Source organism: Betta splendens, chromosome 15, assembly GCF_900634795.4.
Source record: "Betta splendens chromosome 15, fBetSpl5.4, whole genome shotgun sequence".
NCBI lineage: Eukaryota > Metazoa > Chordata > Actinopteri > Anabantiformes > Osphronemidae > Betta > Betta splendens.
The window spans coordinates 15,888,434-15,906,494 of NC_040895.2; the positions used below are offsets into that span (position 1 = coordinate 15,888,434).

At 42.7% G+C, this 18,061-nt stretch overlaps 1 protein-coding gene across 4 annotated transcripts in view; it reads left to right on the plus strand.

Annotated features, from left to right (window-relative positions):
- Positions 1 to 2,162: 2,162 nt before the first annotated feature.
- Positions 2,163 to 18,061, plus strand: part of anapc1 (anaphase promoting complex subunit 1) — a 30,488-nt gene continuing 14,589 nt past the window's right edge. For 3 of the 4 annotated variants that reach the window (XM_041067527.2, XM_029127127.2, XM_029127130.3), the window contains exons 1-27: positions 2,163 to 2,365; positions 3,082 to 3,321; positions 3,488 to 3,652; positions 3,775 to 3,817; positions 3,904 to 4,001; positions 4,739 to 4,821; positions 4,925 to 4,998; positions 5,076 to 5,221; positions 5,303 to 5,439; positions 5,551 to 5,682; positions 5,775 to 5,993; positions 6,323 to 6,418; positions 6,540 to 6,630; positions 6,848 to 6,913; positions 7,048 to 7,176; positions 7,251 to 7,394; positions 8,318 to 8,378; positions 9,382 to 9,437; positions 9,530 to 9,661; positions 9,758 to 9,832; positions 10,575 to 10,673; positions 11,089 to 11,258; positions 15,862 to 15,953; positions 16,197 to 16,345; positions 17,248 to 17,326; positions 17,451 to 17,487; positions 17,669 to 17,742. In XM_041067527.2, coding sequence (XP_040923461.1) covers positions 3,106 to 3,321; positions 3,488 to 3,652; positions 3,775 to 3,817; positions 3,904 to 4,001; positions 4,739 to 4,821; positions 4,925 to 4,998; positions 5,076 to 5,221; positions 5,303 to 5,439; positions 5,551 to 5,682; positions 5,775 to 5,993; positions 6,323 to 6,418; positions 6,540 to 6,630; positions 6,848 to 6,913; positions 7,048 to 7,176; positions 7,251 to 7,394; positions 8,318 to 8,378; positions 9,382 to 9,437; positions 9,530 to 9,661; positions 9,758 to 9,832; positions 10,575 to 10,673; positions 11,089 to 11,258; positions 15,862 to 15,953; positions 16,197 to 16,345; positions 17,248 to 17,326; positions 17,451 to 17,487; positions 17,669 to 17,742 — 2,863 coding nt within the window. In that variant the 5' untranslated portion in view covers positions 2,163 to 2,365; positions 3,082 to 3,105. Of the gene's footprint in view, positions 2,439 to 3,081; positions 3,322 to 3,487; positions 3,653 to 3,774; positions 3,818 to 3,903; positions 4,002 to 4,738; positions 4,822 to 4,924; positions 4,999 to 5,075; positions 5,222 to 5,302; positions 5,440 to 5,550; positions 5,683 to 5,774; positions 5,994 to 6,322; positions 6,419 to 6,539; positions 6,631 to 6,847; positions 6,914 to 7,047; positions 7,177 to 7,250; positions 7,395 to 8,317; positions 8,379 to 9,381; positions 9,438 to 9,529; positions 9,662 to 9,757; positions 9,833 to 10,574; positions 10,674 to 11,088; positions 11,259 to 15,861; positions 15,954 to 16,196; positions 16,346 to 17,247; positions 17,327 to 17,450; positions 17,488 to 17,668; positions 17,743 to 18,061 lie in introns of all 4 variants that reach the window. The other variant, XM_041067528.2, reaches the window with a different exon arrangement.

The following is an 18,061-nucleotide window of genomic DNA, read 5'->3' on the forward strand; positions in this document are numbered from 1 at the left end:
AAACCAGTGCAGGTAATAACACAGTAGTGGTTTCATTCCATTAGGGTGGTGTCCTGTTTGTCGTGCACGCTGGGTCACAGCCTCACCTGAATACGACCGAGCCATCTTTAATGTCATTAGCCGCAGCTGTGCTTTTCCCCTGTGACATGTCAAAATATCACGAGACTCTGGGTTTGAGAGGAATCATGTCTGTTATTGAACAAGTTTCAAGATTGTGGTCTTTGTGTGGATTTGTTGTATTGTGTAACTGTCTTTGATATTCTGCTTCAATGAATTATGTCTTATTATTTAATACATGGTGCATTTAGATGAAACACTGAATATCTAAGATTTGCTCTGTTTGCATAACACATAACACAATTTAATATGTGAGTTAATGCTCACAGGTGTGTGTGATGCGTTTGCAAGACATAAACAGTCCAAATAATGAAGTGCAGATTTAACATAGCTGTTCACTTCGTGAAGTTCACCCATTTCTTTCAGAGCATGAACTCAACCAGCAGAGTGCGACTCCATCACTCTCCCTCCCGCAGACAGCTGCTGCTCGTATATGCTTTAGCTGCTCCGCAGTAATGAAATCTGAGCACCTGTTATGGCAGGATGACCTCAACTAAAGCAGCCAACCTGCTGCAACAAAATGAGTATAATGATGTGTCTGTCATGGCTGTTTGTGCGTTAGCAGTGAAGCAACAGCGCTGCAGATTTGTACATGTCTTTGTTTTCCTGAAAGGTGACATCAAAAAGGAAACATTTTCACATCTTTCGCAGAATTTCAGTGGAATTTTGTATATGCATGTTTTACATCTGGGCCCAATGACAGGAGCAGCAAAGCTACTGATGACACAGTCAATCCTGAAATTTAGTTGAAAACACTGAGACACAAAAGAGGGTAGAGGTAGGATGAGTCACAGAGAAAACTATGAACAGGGAAAATAATAACAGTCATTTGCTTCATGAAAAGAAGAGAAAATTCAACAGGTTAAAAATGCCCATTATTAAATCTATTAAATCTGTTGTATTCAATCTCTCACTCACTCACTCACTCACTCACTCACTCACTCACTCACTCACTCATGAACACTTTTTGCTGTATACAGTGCAGTGCACAGTCTGTGTGTGAAAAGACACGTTGTTTAGTGGGTGATTTAATGATGTTTTAGAGAAGCTTGTCACATAAAATACCCAAATAATAATTTGAAAATACTGATATCAAAAGTTATAAATGCATTAGTATTAGTATTATTAATTAGTATTACTAAAAAAGAAATTGTTGGAACGTGCATAAGAATGTTATGTGAATCTGAATCTTGGTGTGACTTTACACTGCAGCTTTTAATTATTCAGCACTTCCTCATATAAATATCAGTTTATTTATTCTAAATTGAGGCGTGCTGTAGCATAGCACGAATGGAAGTAGGAGGCAGACTCAGCAACTGTTTTGTAGTTAAGGAACCATGGGGATTTATTTTACGACTGTGTCACTGTCTATGAACTCAGCCACATTTGGTTTTTCTACCTGACATCAATAAAGAGGTCATTATGTTTTAAAATAAGTAAGTAATTGGGTTCTTCGTACATTGTCTCCCACCTGGTCTGAGTCCAATAACTTAACAACTGTATGTGTTTGTATGTGTATGTTTAGGGACAAAGTGGAGTGTTGTCACCTACTTTGTCACATGAGGTGACTGCAACTTTCTATGTAACATTTATTTAAACCCTCCACATGTAATCTCTGAAAGACAATAAGACTTTACTATTTATAATGTGAATTGTCTTTGTGTTCTTCAGTTAGGGAGTTATACCATGTGAGAGTTACGACTCATCTCATCAGTTTATTTTATATTTAACACAATTTCCAAAATTGTGAAGCTGACATTTTAAGCTCTTCATAGAATCAGCTGCCTGATCAAAGTGAATAACTAGGAAGACAGAACTCCTGCAAAGATGAGACAGCCGTTTGGATAAATGGACATGTTTAGGATGCAGATTTAAGTTAATATCTAATCAGGGACTGCTAAGAGTTTGTCAAAGGCCATTTACAGGATTTTCATGGTAAACCGTGTCCGCAGATTTGGAGGCAACGCTCATCATCTGGCGACGCAAACTCGAGGTGGCGGACAACCAATCAGCGCTGTCCTCGGTTCCATTTGACTTCTGATTGGCTGAAGTCGAACAGGAAAAGGATGTCGGGACAACAAACATGTCCGCGCTCATTTGAAAACCTCCTGTGGCCCAATCTTTAGATTGGCACTTGATGCGAGTTGTTTTTATGTTGGAGGTGGTGACGACGGTGTGGGCAAGCAGGACACATACGACGGAAAGACGAGGACTCCGCGACAAGAGCCAGACTATTCCTTACTATCAGGTTAGCGGCAAACTCCAAGCTAGCTGGTGCTAACGCTTGCTAGCGTGCTAATTGAGGCAGTGTCAAAGCAACGGTAAGGCATCGGTGTTTAGCATCAGCATGCTAGTGCTGAAGATTACCTTGTAACTAGCTTTCCAGTCACAGCCAAGCATCATCAGAGTTATTAATAAAGCAAATGGCATCATATTTGCTGTCAATTTATACGGTTTTGTTTACTTTTGATCTTGCAAGTTTTTAGCTACTTATAGCAGGAGGTAATAAAGTCAACAATAGCATGTAGTTAACACTAGAAATAATATGCTGTTGAGCAAGATTTTATAAAAAGGTAGTTATAACTACTAACTAGGTAGTTAGCTAAAAGCTGGTTTGGACCTGTTGTATAATCATTAAATCTGTATAAATGAAATGGAAAATTCATCGCCCCTAAGGTCAATAGTAATATGATAATTTATGTGGATTAAGTAATAAAATTCTAATAAAAATCTAGCCTGGCAATATTTATTATATATAGTTATATACAAGTGTTTTGTTATGCAACTAACGGTTTTCTATACTAAATTATTTTCTTTAACGCTACTGAAATGTCTAGAAAAAGGCATGACATTAACAAATTTGTTATAACATCTATAAGACTGTCTTATTAGCATGTGCATTAGCAGTAGAATTCTCTATAAAGTCTTTTTCTCATCTTTTTTTTTATTTAACATACCTTCCAGAAATAATGCTGATATTTGGAACTCATGTCGGAAGTCGTGTATGAAGAGACAGCCACGATGATTGCCGCTGGGGATTTGCAGTCATTTGTCCCATTTGGACGCGAGCACTGCAAGAACCATCCAAATGCCTTCAACCTGCAGCTTAGAGAGCTTCAGCCTGCCTCCGAGCTCTGGTCGTCAGATGGTGCCGCTGGCCTGGTGGGGTCCCTGCAGGAAGTCAGTCTGCAGGAGAGAGAGAGGGTGAGACTGCATGGAATTACATAGCGTGCATGTAATGGTAGTTACATTGGACTAATTATACTGGATGAGTACAATGGACTATACAACGTTTATAATAAAACATGTTTCTTGCATTGTACTTGTTTCCAAAATATTTAGTTCTGATGGTTGTTGTTGTGATTTGCAGGAATGTTGGCAACTTAGGAAAGGCTGTGTGGGAGTCAGAGAGGAGGATGTGGAGTTTGAAGAGGAGCTCTATGCAGCAGGAAATGTTGTTGTCTGGAGCCACGGCTGTCGGACTCAAGCCTCAAGCGTTTACAAGGCCTTCACAGTTGACAGCCCAGTTCAGCAGGTCACAGTGGAATTTTTCATAATTGATATGTATTGTATAGTTATTATTATAGTTATATGGTTTTATATTTTTTTTTCCTTTTTGGCCAAACAACTTTTGACACTGCTTTGTTCTGTTTGCAGGCCTTATGGTGTAATTTTGCTGTTCCTAACAATAAGAAAGATGGTACAGTATCAAAGTTATATTTTATATATTGTAAAAGTAAAATTTTTAATCTGTGCCAAAAACAATCTAAATATTTGTTGTTGCAGTGGAAGAAGAGGAGCAGACAGTGTGTATTATCCAGAGTAGCTGCGTCAACGTTCACACTGTGACTGGGAAGGATTTTATTGCACCGTTGCCCTTCCAGGTGAGAAAATTAAAAAAATATCTAATCATCTGATGGTTTAGACACACAATACGTAAAGGTTTTGTCAAAAGTATTTTATCACTCTCAATCTAAACAATCTAAATATTTTCACCTTCCAACCAAAGCTCTTCATCATCATGAGCGCTTGAATTGAAAAAGCTTCCTTTCTACATCATTCATGTTAATGTCTGTGCGCTTACAAGCATGAGTCAGACTGGTGACATTCACCTTTGCTGGTCTGTTGCTGATCTACCTTAACAGTAATAATGGAACATTTGGCAATGGTAATCAGCCTCTTCCATATCTAATGTTTCAGTCATCTAATCTAATGTTTTGACTCTTTGTCTTTGTTTTGTCTGCGTGCATGTATTTGTGTGTGCATGAGTCTCTTTAGTCTGTTGCACAGCAACAAGATGTAATTCCATTCAGTGATATGTTTTTATTGCTAAGATTCAGAAACAGTGTTTGTGTTGCCCAGAGAAAATTGAATTTTGCTCTTTTATTTTTGTGTCTTGCTTGTGGCCTGTAAGGGTAATGTTACATTTTTGATATTCAAAATCTAGTAGAAATGACATCCAGTCCTATTAACTGATTAATTATTATAGGCAAACAGATGACATGATGGCTTTTTGAGTAGTAAAGTATCTCATTCTATTAAAAAAGCAGTCTAGGATTTGAGAGTCTTAATCATAGAAACACCAGGTCACTGGAGATTTTTTGCCTGTGGTCTCTTACAGGTCTCAAATGTTTGGGCGACCAAGTTTGGACTGTTGTTGGAACGAAAAAACACAGCGACTGATACACAGCTCAACTCACCTGGGTACAGACAATCACTTCACACTCACACACTCGGCAGCAACACACCATCTAAATATGTCTAAGCATTGTCATCGGACTGACTACTGAGCACTTGTTTTCTACAGGGAACCTCTGCCCACAGTGTTCAGCATGCTGCATCCTCTAGATGAAATTGCACCAGTGGTGTGTAAGCCTGCAGGTAGGACACACTGCATGTCTAATCTCTCCTCTTCTGAATAAGAGATCTTCATCTTTTCAATGTGTTTGTTTTTCTAGGAATGTTTGAAGGCTCTCGTGCACAGTATATGTCTGATTGCACCATGAAGATAGTTTTTAGCTGCTCTCAGCCCTCTATAGTTGTCTCCTATGACACTCTGCAGGGAATACATTCAGTCTGGTTCCTGCGAAAGGTTACACATGAAGTGAGAGTGACACACACAGACAAACATACAGTAGACACCTAACCATCTGCTCACTAACGTTGTCCTTTTTTCATTCAACAGGAGCGTTCTACAGTCTTGCAGTGTCCAGCAGAAACAGCTGGCACACCGCTAAATTTTTTGACCTCTAATCTGCGTAACATCTCCCGCCTGGACTCTCCTGGAGGTAGTGGAGCAACAGGGCTAGGTCCTGGAGCAAGGTAATAAAAATGACCTGTACTCTCTATTCACTTTGTCCTTATTCTTATTAGAGTCTCTGTTTTTTATTAGTGTCTAAACGTGTCTTCTTCTTCTTCTTTTTTTTTTTTAAGTTGTCCTATTGCTACTGGTTCTCCTCTTCACCTCAACGCTTTGCACAGCCACCACAGCAAAGTCATGACATCTTCACCAGGAATACATTCACGTATTCATTCTCCAAGTATATCCAACATGGCTGCTCTTAGGTAACTGACTCGAAGTTGATAAGGCACTTATTTTTTAATTTGACTACTGGCATAAAATTCAGATGTCTCACACCGTCACCCTTCTGTCCCAGCCGTGCTCATTCTCCAGGCATGGCGGCACCATCCTTTTCAGGTGCAGCTCGTTTCAACACGTCGTTTCATAGCCCGTCCCCCAGGGGGCACCATGGCTTTTTACCCTCTCCTAACAGCACAATGAATGAGACGGTGTTGGTGCCAGAGATGGAGCCTATCATACCTGACCTGTGCATGGAGCAACTGTGGAGCGAAACGATCACAGCTGGCTGTCACAAGTAATTATGAGGATTGAACCTTAGTGAAAACAGGAACCAGGCTGTAATTCAGTTACCTCAATGACAGACGATTATTGAAAGTTATCTGTTAATAGTTTTATTTTAATGGTACCTCGGCTGTGTCTAAACGATGGTCATTATTCTGTTGAGTTAAAATAATATTAGATTGCTTAACTTATTCTGATCAAAATTGTGTTCTATTAGATAATATTCTAAAAAAAGTAAAATACAATGTAGGTTTTTAATAATACGTTTTGTTATTATGTAATCAAATATCTTTTGTATTTCTTTGCTATGCAGTGGCAATATTGTACTTTTTGTTCTTGAAGGGAGATGAACAGTAAAGCATCTAAAGTATTTCTCACCTCTGACCTCTGTGAGAACCGCTACCTCTGTTTCCTGGTCGAGTCTCATCAACAGCTCAGGTCAACATCAAGATGCAATGATTGAACGTTAATTATAAATGTTCTAATTATTTTATATCCCAGTTACTTTTTCCTCTGATTACTCTCTACCTAATCTTGTGATGATATCTCGTTTTCCCAGGTGTGTGAAATTTATTGAGAGCAACAATACATCTAAGCTCATCTTTACCTCTGTCACGACCATCCCTGCCAAAGATGCAGAACCGCTGCAGGTAAATTCTACAACACAGACTTTTTGTAGTTAGCAAAGGATGGCTTAAATTAATATAATTTAAAAGGTGAGTTTAAAAATGTCAATATACATTAGTCTTGAAGATTGTTTTGGGGACAGTCAGAGTGATGACATTATACAATCACATGACTCAGCTTCCAGGTACTGCCAACAGCCTGTGACCTACCTTGTTTCTAACGATAACCTTTTTTCCTCAGAATAAAGATGCCACGCTGGTTCTGGAGGCGTGTGGCAGTCTAGTTCTGTACACTGGAATCACAAGGGTAAGAATTAACTTGCACTACCAAGGCTTCACAAGTCGGGTTAGTTGACACAGCAGACACATTTCTATTGACAGCATCTGATGGACACAATATCATACTGAAGTGTTGCTAATGGTCTTTTGGTTTTTCTTTAGGTCAGTAAAGTGTTTGTCCCAGGCCTCCTGTCGCCCAGCTTCCGCCACATTCCCCATTTCAGCACACCGTTAGAGAATGTTAGCACACCAGCTAATGCTGGCAGTAGACACCTCCACAGACTGAATGAGGTACCACTCTATGGGTCAAGAAACACGTATGGGTTTTAGTTGCTGGCAATAAATACAATCGGTATCTCCTCCAGGCTGTGATGCCTTCACCAGTTTCAGCGCTAAGAAGTCCTAACATCAAACAGCACGAAGGTTCATTTTTGGAAGATTACTCCTTCCAACAAACCACACCCTTCATCCACGCCCTGCGGGACCCCGTCTGCAACCGGGTCACTCTGGTAGGTAGGTTTGTGGGTTGACTTGAACAACCTGGATACTGTATGTATCTGCACGCAGACACGCGGAGAACATGCAAACCCCACACAGAAAGGAATCGAACCCACACCCTTCTTGCTGTGCTACCCACTCCACCACCATGCCCCCTGAACATCGGATTTATGTTTGGAAAAATAAAGGCCCATTTACCTTCGGACTGACTGTTATGACAGTTTCCCTTAATGTGTTAGTCACATTTAGGGATGTTTGTGTTGGATTCAAGGCCATTAAATTTGTAAATGAAAGCCATGGGGAAATGAATATGTCTGCCTCTGTGTTTCCGCCTCCTGGGTCTTAACCCTGTCACACTTGGTATAAACAGCCTCTTCAGCCTTTGGGACACTAAGAAAATGTCACCGTTTCTTTCTGAGGCTGCTGAGTTTCTGTTCCATTGATTATTACTTAGACCCGACTGATGTGTCAATGTGGACCTAAATTGCTTTCTAATGCAGCAGGCTGTTCTTTCAAATGGTTGTCTACTGTCTGTGTGTCAGATCAGCAGTTTATTTTCTCATCAGGGTTCTGTCTAATCAGATGAGCAGTGCTGTGAATAATGAAGAGAGAAAGACCAACACTGTTTGAGAAAGATGATTAAAGAAGATATGTATTCAGTAGTTTTCTTGCTTGTGGCCATTGCTGTGGTGCTGAGGGTTTTGCAAATGTAGAAAATGTGTATCTAGTCTAGCTCTTCATACTTTTTCATTGTCATGCATTCTGCTTCCTGAAACAGTTGAATAGGCGTTTACTGTATAATGCCATTGGTAACAGCAGTACTTCTTTTCCTCTACCTTCTATTTTAGCAAACACGGGAGTCTTATTGCACCAATATGAAATTGAGCAGAAAGCGTATAAATTGATTTTGTGCACATTCTTTCTGTCTCTTCAGGAACTCGGCAGTGGTACAATGGTGAGGATTTGTATCCCACAAATTGCAACTTCAGAGCTGGGTAAGACACACGCAGTCACAGAAATAAATTTAATATCAGATATCACGCGCGCACACAGATGGCTGAGTCAGAGCAGTTTACTTCTGCAAATTTGGTTTGACAGCCGCCCTATGTTGTTACACAGTGACGTACAATCTTGATGCATTGAGAATGCCATTAAAAGACAGACATTCACAGAGCATTCTACTGATAATAAAGGAAAAAAAATAACACTTTAATATACTTTAATCTCACTCACATAATTAACTGTGGGGGGACAAACTGACTAAGGCTAAATTACTGTGTATGTATAAATTTATATTCTATTCTAGACAATCAAAGCAGTGCTCCCCTGCCTTTTTCTTTTATAACCCAGAATCTGTGGATTCTGTCTAGATCTCAACATATGCTCAAGTTTCTACAAGTTTCACCTTTTCTTTGTTTCTTTTCTTTGAGGTCAGTGTTGCTGAGGCATGTGCGTGACTCTTCCCTGTTTGTGTCTGCCTTTGTGTCTTTGCCTTGCATTATGTCCCCATTATTTAGTAATCGATCCTACAGACGAGGCTTTCACCCTCTGATGAAATGGCATTTATCCACCTCTTCTCTGACCTTTCCTGCACTGGATGTCCAATTAAGATAGGCTGGTGATGCTGATTAGGAATCTGATTGGTCAGAGTAGTTAGGAGACACAGTAACACTAATTACTGTGATAGTGGTGGTTCTTTAATTTCCTCCTTATATTAAGGAAGAGGGGCAAACATGGAGATCATTAGGAACATCTGTCGTGTTACAGTAAATTAAGTTTTATTACTTTTAGTTTTATTTTTCCAATCCTTCTTTCTTGTTGAACTAGAAACTCAAATCTTCTTTTATTGCAGTTCTGGCTCAGGTGTCATGTATTATCTTGACATTATTATTTCAAAGCTTCTGCTCTTAAACATCTTTTCAGTGTTTAAGACCAAAGACAGTTACAATCTACATTTATCTGTTTTCAATTTTTTCTCCTTTCTTAATTTAATTTCAGTGATGAAGTGCCTTCAAGCTGTTTGTTTCATCCTGCCCAAGGAAGTTGCCATGAAGGTTTGTAGAATTTAAGCTTCAGTCAAGTATTTAATAATAACATTATGTCTTTAAATGTGGTCTCTGGACCATGGTCAAATGTTGTCATCCAGGTTTTAGTGAAGTGGTATAACATCTACAATGCTCCTGGTGGACCTAGTGCACACGCAGAGTGGAGCCTGTTTGTGACTTGTTTCATGACACTGATGGGCTACAACACCGAGCGTCTGACCTGGACAAGAAACGTGAGCTGGCTGCAGTTCTGCTGAACGTTATTTCACATTTGATCACTAATGCCTGTGTTGTGACCTTGTCCGCTGTCCCCTCCCGTCTTTCCTCAGCTACATTTTGAAGTGCCTCTGTCCCCAGTGATTGCAGCCAAGAAGGCACGTCCCTCTGATGGAGGCTCTGATGAGGTGGGGCACAATTAGGACCAATCACCATCTTTCACATCCTGTTTAAAATACGTTGTGATAGTCCTAATAGAATATTTTAAGTTTGTGGAGAAAATTAACTGCAGAAAAAAGAAATGCTTTATAACGAGAATGCATAAAGGAATAGAATTAATTAATTTACTGATTTCAGAACTGGAAAACGTTCAGAAATTGTGAGTATCATGATAAAGGGCACAAACCCAGTGTGTCCTACTAGTTCAAGGGAAAGCACAAACCAGGAGGCAGCACATGTATATAATGTTTAAGATATTCCTGTTTAAAAGGGCTGTTAAGTAACCTGTGAGTTTGCATGTTATCATTAGAGAACAGCATGACTGTCAGATGTCAGCAAATATCAGCTGGAGGCGGCTGCACTGCTGTTTAGCCTGTTTGTTCTGGGGAACGGCGTGAGTCAGTTCCGGCTGCAGCACTGCTGCTCAGATCTGATAGTTTTGCACCCAAGAAAAGATCATATATATATATATATATATATATATATATATATATATATATATATATATATATATATATATATATATATATATATATATATATATATATATATATATATATATATATATATATATTTAACTATACTTAGTTTGTGTTTCTCCATTCTGTACAACAAGAAATTGCACATAAATCCACTATTATCAAGGGTAGACCTGTCAGAGAGTTAACCCCTCTTTTCACTGTCCTTCATCACTGCCTTCTGTTGCCGTAGGACTGGGACTATTTGTTGGGGTCCCATTACCACCGCCAGATGACTTTTCAGCCCGTCTGTGGTCCAGTGGGTTCCAGTGACTCCAACAGCACCACGGATGTATGTACTCACTCAGTGGATCCATACCTTGTTTGATTTATTTTGATTTCTCTCCAGAATTTAATTGAGCCATTGTTGGCTAATGATCCGCTGTTTATATGAGGCTTTAAGTGCATACTTTTTGATAAATATTAGACATAGTACATTACACTACTTTGGTCCATTTATATTATGTAAGTGTATGTTAACAAATATAGGATCACTGTGTTCACTAAAAGGAATTATATTAAAGACTGTTTAGTGTATTTTAACAGGACTAAATTTTAGATTTGTACAGACCACTAATTATAAATAGTTGTTTCACCTAGTATTCATAACCTTGTTGTTTATTTAACAACAGTTTAGTTGGTTTTAACTCCTTTTACTTTGTTAAACCTTCCCTGTTCTCTTTTTTTCTTTCCTTCTTGTGTCTTAGGTGTCTTCTCCCTCCAGCCCGTCTCTGAAGTTAGACACTTCAGCTCCTCTCTTCCCTCACATCCCAGCTCTTTTCTACGTTCTCCATCTGCTGTACCAAGAGCTGCAGCTGGACGGGCTGCAGAGAGCCAAAGCCTCGTTGCTGGTCTGTCTACTTCAGCAGTTGGCCAGGTAACCACTGGTGTGCGTGTTTGGCTAGGTGGTTGGAGTGTTTACTGTTCATTTATAAGATGATACCATAGTAAGGTGGTGTTAAAATAGACATGAACAAAAAAGTCAGAAAATACAAGAACACCTGCTTTTTTATACAAAGGTCACAAAAGAGAAGGACTTGTGACATCACGGCAAACAACATCCCATCTATTTTTTCACCAATAATATTTAGCTCTCACTGTGAGAAGAGCAGGTGGTGCAACATGGTGCTTTGTTTTCGGTGAAAGCCTGGGTACAGTCAGGGCCCTTTAGGGATGTGCACTGAGAACCTGGCTGTTGTGATTGGTGATGGTGACAATAACACAGCAGGTGGAGTGGGAGAGTGAAGCACACTTTGCAAAAGTTGTTGGTAAGTATGTGGGCTTTTGTGGAAAGTGGTGTCATTTGTTGCACACTTAGTAACTCATTGTAAGTTGTTTAAGCTAAACTGATGATTTTTATTTTATTAGGTGTCATTGTGTGTGAATATATTTAAATGAGTAGAGAAACAATGATTGAATCCCATTAGCTTTTTTATTAGAGTATATATTTTAGTGCTATACATACTCCTCATATATACTCCTCCCTGAACCGCCGCCTTACCGTGGTGGAGGAGTTTGTGTGCCCGAATGACCCCGGGAGCTATGTTGTCGGGGGCTAAATGCCCCTGGTAGGGTCTCCCAAGGCAAACAGGTCCTGGGCGACAGGCCAGACTAAGAGCGGTTCACAACCCCCCTATAAAAGACAAACCACCAAGGCCAGAGACGTCGCCCGGTATGGCGCAGCCGGGGCCCCACCCTGGAGCCAGGCCCGGGGTTGGGGCTCGCATGCGAGCGCCTGGTGGCCGGGCCTATTCCCACGGGGCCCGGCCGGGCACAGCCCGAAAGAGCGACGTGGGGCCGTCCTCAAGTGGACCCACCATCCGTGGGAGGAACCGTAGGGGGCCGGTGCAGAGTGGATTGGGCGGCAGTCGAAGGCGGGAGCCTGGGCGCCCCAATCCCTGGATAACCAATCTGGTTATTGGGACATGGAATGTCACGTCACTGGTGGGAAAGGAGCCTGAGCTTGTGCAGGAGGTCGAGCGGTACCGGCTAGAAATAGTCAGGCTCACCTCCACACAAAGCCTGGGCTCTGGAACCCAACTCCTTGAGAGGGGCTGGACCCTTTTCTACTCTGGAGTTGCCTGCGGTGAGAGGCGGCGGGCTGGTGTGGGCTTGCTCATAGCTCCCCAGCTTAGTTGCCATGTGTTGGAGTTTTCCCCGGTGGACGAGAGGGTCGCTTCCCTGCGCCTTCGGGTGGGGGATAGGTCACTCACCGTCATTTGTGCTTACGGGCCGAATGGCAGTGTGGAACACCCGGCCTTCTTGGGGTCCCTGGAGGGAGTGTTGGAAAGCGCTCCAACTGGGGACCCCATCGTTCTTCTGGGAGATTTCAATGCCCACGTAGGTAACGACAGTGATACCTGGAGAGGCGTGATTGGGAGGAACGGCCTCCCTGATCTGAACTCGAATGGTGTTATGTTATTGGACTTCTGTGCTAGGCGCAGTTTGGCCATAACAAACACCATGTTCGAACATAAGGGTGTCCATCAGTGCACATGGCACCAGGACACCCTAGGCCGGAGGTTGATGATAGACTTTGTAGTCGTTTCACCTGACCTTCGGCCATATGTTTTGGACACTCGGGTGAAGAGAGGGGCTGAGCTGTCAACTGATCACCACCTGGTGGTGAGTAGGATCCGCTGGCAGAGAAGGAGGCTGGAACGACTTGGCAGGCCCAAACGTATTGTGAGGGTCTGTTGGAAACGCCTGGCTGAACCCTCTGTCAGACGGACCTTTAACTCACACCTCCGGGAGAGCTTCGACCAGATTCCGAGGGAGGTGGGAGACATAGAGTCCGAGTGGACCATGTTCTCCGTCTCCATTGTCAACGCGGCCGCTCGGAGCTGTGGACGCAGGGTCTCCGGTGCCTGTTGTGGTGGTAATCCCCGAACCCGGTGGTGGACGCCGGAGGTAAGGGACGCCATCAAGCTGAAGAAGGAGTCCTACCAGGTATGGTTGACCTGTAGGACCCCTGAGGCAGCTGATGGGTACCAGCAGGCCAAGCGTGCTGCAGCCCGTGCCGTTGCAGAGGCAAAAACTCGGGCTTGGGAGGAGTTCGGGGAGGCCATGGAGAAGGACTATCGCTCGGCCTCAAAGAGATTCTGGCAAACCGTCCGGCGCCTCAGGAGGGGGAAGCAGTTCTTTACCAACTCTGTTTTCAGTGGAGGTGGGGAGCTGTTGACCTCAACTGGAGATGTTGTCGGACGGTGGAAGGAGTACTTTAAGGATCTCCTTAACCCCTCCGACATGCCTTCTGCTGAGGAAGCAGAGGCAGGGGACTCAGAGGCGGACTCGCCCAGGCTGAGGTCACCGAGGTAGTTAGTAAGCTTCTCGGTGGCAGAGCAGCGGGGGTGGATGAGATCCGTCCTGAGTACCTCAAGTCTCTGGATGTTGTGGGGCTGTCTTGGGTGACACGCCTCTGCAACATCGCGTGGAGGAGGGGGACAGTTCCTCTGGACTGGACAACCGGGGTGGTTGTCCCTCTTTACAAAAAGGGGGACAGGAGAGTGTGTTCCAACTATAGGGGGATCACACTTCTCAGCCTCCTCCTTCTCAGGGAAAGTCTATGCCAGGGTACTGGAGAGGAGAATTTGAGAATTCGGCCGATAGTCGAACCTCGGATACAGGAGGAACAATGTGGTTTTCGGCCTGGTCGTGGTACGCTGGACCAGCTTTATACCCTCAGCAGGGTGCTTGAGGGTTTGTGGGAGTTTGCCCAACCAGTCTACATGTGCTTTGTGGATCTGGAGAAGGCATTCGACCGCGTCCCTCGTGACATCCTGTGGGGGGTGCTCCGGGAGTATGGAGTCCAGGGCTCTTTGCTAAGGGCTGTTCGGTCTCTGTACAACCGGAGCAGGAGCTTGGTTCGCATTGCCAGCAATAAGTCAGACCTGTTCCCGGTGCATGTTGGACTTCGGCAGGGCTGCCCTTTGTCACCGGTTCTGTTCATTATTTTTATGGACAGAATTTCTAGGCGCAGCCAGGGGCCGGAGGGGGTCTGGTTTGGGGACCACAGGATAGCATCTCTGCTTTTTGCAGATGATGTTGTCCTGTTGGCTTCATCAGGCCAGGACCTCCAGCGTGCGCTGGGGCGGTTTGCAGCTGAGTGTGAAGCGGCTGGGATGAGAATCAGTTCCTCCAAATCTGAGGCCATGGTTCTCGACCGGAAAAAGGTGGTTTGCTCTCTCCAGGTTGGAGAAGAGTTCCTGCCTCAAGTGGAGGAGTTTAAGTATCTTGGGGTCTTGTTCACGAGTGAGGGAAGGAAGGAGCGTGAGTTTGACAGACGGATCGGTGCGGCGGCTGCAGTAATGCGGTCGGTGTATCGGTCCGTCGTGGTGAAGAGGGAGCTGAGCCAAAAGGCAAAGCTCTCAATTTACCGGTCAATCTACGTTCCTACCCTCCCCTATGGTCATGAGCTTTGGGTCATGACCGAAAGGGCAAGGTCACGGATACAAGCGGCTGAAATGAGCTTCCTCCGCAGGGTGGCTGGGCGCTCCCTTAGAGATAAGGTGAGGAGCTCTGTCACCCGGGAGGAGCTCGGAGTAGAGTCGCTGCTCCTCCACATCGAGAGGAACCAGCTGAGGTGGCTCGGGCATCTAGTTCGGATGCCTCCTGGACGCCTCCCTGGGGAGGTGTTCCGGGCATGTCCCACCGGTAGGAGGCCCCGAGGAAGACCTAGGACTCGCTGGAGAGACTACGTCTCTCGGCTGGCCTGGGAACGTCTTGGGGTCCCACCGGAAGAGCTGGAGGAAGTGTCCGGGGAGAGGGAAGTCTGGAACTCTCTGCTTAGACTGCTGCCCCCGCGACCCGGCCCCGGATAAGCGGATGAAAATGGATGGATGGATGGATATTTTAGTGATTCTAATGTTTCAAAGTAGGGAGTGAAAGATATAAATGTATTATTAAATTATCATGTAAATATGCAGCGATTGAATCATGGTACATCAAAAAAGTGCATTTTGGACAGATAAGAATTTTTATGACTTTCTGAAATGAAGTCTCTCAGTCAATTACAGCATATTTCACTAACCACTCTCAGCAGATTTACAGCCTACTGTGCTTTTCTTGATGTTACACATCGGCTTTTGGATTAATTTGCATGCAAATATTAGATTTTATTTTATTTCTCGTTTGCAGTCAATGTTTTTGTGATTTACTTAAAATTGTTTTGTGTGTTAAAACGGTGTGTGGTTCAATTGAGGGATTAAAGCTATTGATTAATTGTCATGGCTGTTACTTTTGCTATGTGTTTAATTACTGCTTAGACCAAGTTAAATGCCACAGAGGCTCATTGTAAATGAGGAGCTATTATTAGTTCAGTAATTTGTAGTTGTCTTGCTGCATCCAGCTATGCATGTGTTTGTAAGCACTAGAAAAAAACCTGTTACAAGGCAGATTGTAATTAAATTAGAAACATGTTTTGTAATGCAGCCTTTGCTGTATAGAAAGAAATTATATTAAATAGCTTTTTATATTGGCAGAGACCTTCAGCTGGAAGAGTATGTGGATCTGTACTGGAGAGACCACCCTGCATTAATTAGTGGCTTCACTGAGACCTGTCTCATAGACCAGGGTAAGTTCTGTTTAATAGACTGTAATGAAATCGACTCAGGAATCGAGTTGGCTTTAATTTTGTGTGTGGTGCGAACTTTAAATAGGGAATATATACATGCTCATTTATTGGATTCTTCTTTATCCCATTACTTATTCCTGCCCTTGCCCGTCTTAATAATTAATTAATAATAAATGCATTCTTGTGTGCCTTTCATACTCATCCCTCTCTTTTGACTCCTCTGCCTTACCTGTCCCACCTCAGCTCTGATTGGTCAGATGCAGCGTCCGTCCTTCCTAGGGACAAAGCCTCCCTGTGTTTTCAGCTGGCTGAGTAGCTGTTTGAGAGGAGAAGAGTTGCCACCTTTCCCGTATCTGGTCGGCATTTGTCAAAGGACTAGGCTGCTTGTTCTGGTATGACCAAAGTATTGTCTCGGTATTTTACAAGATTTGAAATGTTATATATAGTCACTATTGTAGTATGTATTCAGGTAATTTAAGTGTTATTTTTGACAAACTAGCTATTTGTGCTGTACTTTAAAAAACATAGGTAATATATATATTAGCAAAAGAATAAGTGCGTGTGTGTCTGAGACTGAGAGGAAAAAAAATGAGGGTAAAGAGTTCAGCTTTAATTGAGACTCAGTCAGATAATTTGTTTACACTGCACATCTGTGATTTTCTTAACATTAATGGCAATTATGGATGCACATGTGTACATGCAGATATGCATGCGAGTGGTGCTGATGGATTCAACCTTTGCTTATCAAGAGACGAAGGGCAAGTCCAAACTGCCAGGGTTTGTCTAATAATGTAGTTAAACTGACTATGAGGCAAAAAAATTAAATGTAACCACAAAATGAATGCAATAACAACTACAGTGGCACTTGGTCAGTGCCCAAAACAGAGGCAGAGTTTAATAATCTACTGCTGCTGTTTCCTGGTTCAGCCTGTTGGAGGCGCAGCTTGCAGCGGCCTGCAGCTCTGACCCTGCTGACATGGCGTCATGCATTCTGCTAACTGTGACTGAACTGTGTTCTTTATGGTGGAGTGCAAGACAGAGGGCTGTACCAAACAGACCAGTATTTTCTTTGTTTTGACCTTCATAAAGTTTCTAACTGGTTTAATTGTGATCCAGAAATAATACCTTTGCTTGTGTAATTCTGCCTCTCCTCAGTCAAATGGAAAATGGCATCACAGTCTTCCACAGACACCACTGTTTGTCTACTTATAGTTAGATTTGCAATAAACGCTTGCATCTTTTATTTGTGTATCGTTTCTTTTCCTTTATTGTACCATTTGTCTTTTTTCCCTAGAGTTATGCTCTTTACGTCATTGGAGATGAAAATGCTACATCAACCGATGTCTCAAAGTACCTGGTTAAACTCACAGCAGGTTTGTGTAGATGTGTCTGTTCTGGAACCAGCCTCAAAGATCCTCTACATGTTGTTGATTGTATTGTATGTGCTGACTGGTGACCTCAACTGACCTCTTTCTCTCTCATCCTTGTCTTTTCCAGGCCAGAAGTCCTGTGCTAGTGAGCCGCACAATAGAAGGTAATTCAACTTACTCTGGTAAAAGGTTGTTTATTAGTAGATTTCTTCTGCGTTTTGAAAGTTTAAAAAGAAGCCTAATCTAGAGACCACTGAATAAAGTATGTTATTATGTAGTTTTATTTACATTGTTTTATATTGTGTTTATGATATGAATTGTGTAGTGATTGTGTATTCCTTCTAGGCAGCGCAGTGTAAAGGTGAAGCTTTCCTGGGAGAGTCTAGCTGAGCAGCTCGTCGTGTGGCTCACCTCAGAAGGTAAGTAAAGCAGGTCTTGTTTCAGCTTTTACATAAACAGAGTAAGGTCTACTGAAACCATATCCCCTCTTTAGTACCACACGTGTTAGCATTAATTCAAATGTACACATTTACACCTGTCTGGTGAACCACAGTGTGTGAACTGCTGCTTTGACAGTCAGACTACATGTCTGCAGGCCACATACACAGAGCGGTTACCTACAGTAAGACAATGCAAATGGTGACAATTAAATTAGATTCATGAAGTCCAGTTCGTAGAACCCACTTGTGTTTAAAGTATCTGCGAAAGCAAACTGTGCAGAGAGAGAGACAACCTCTA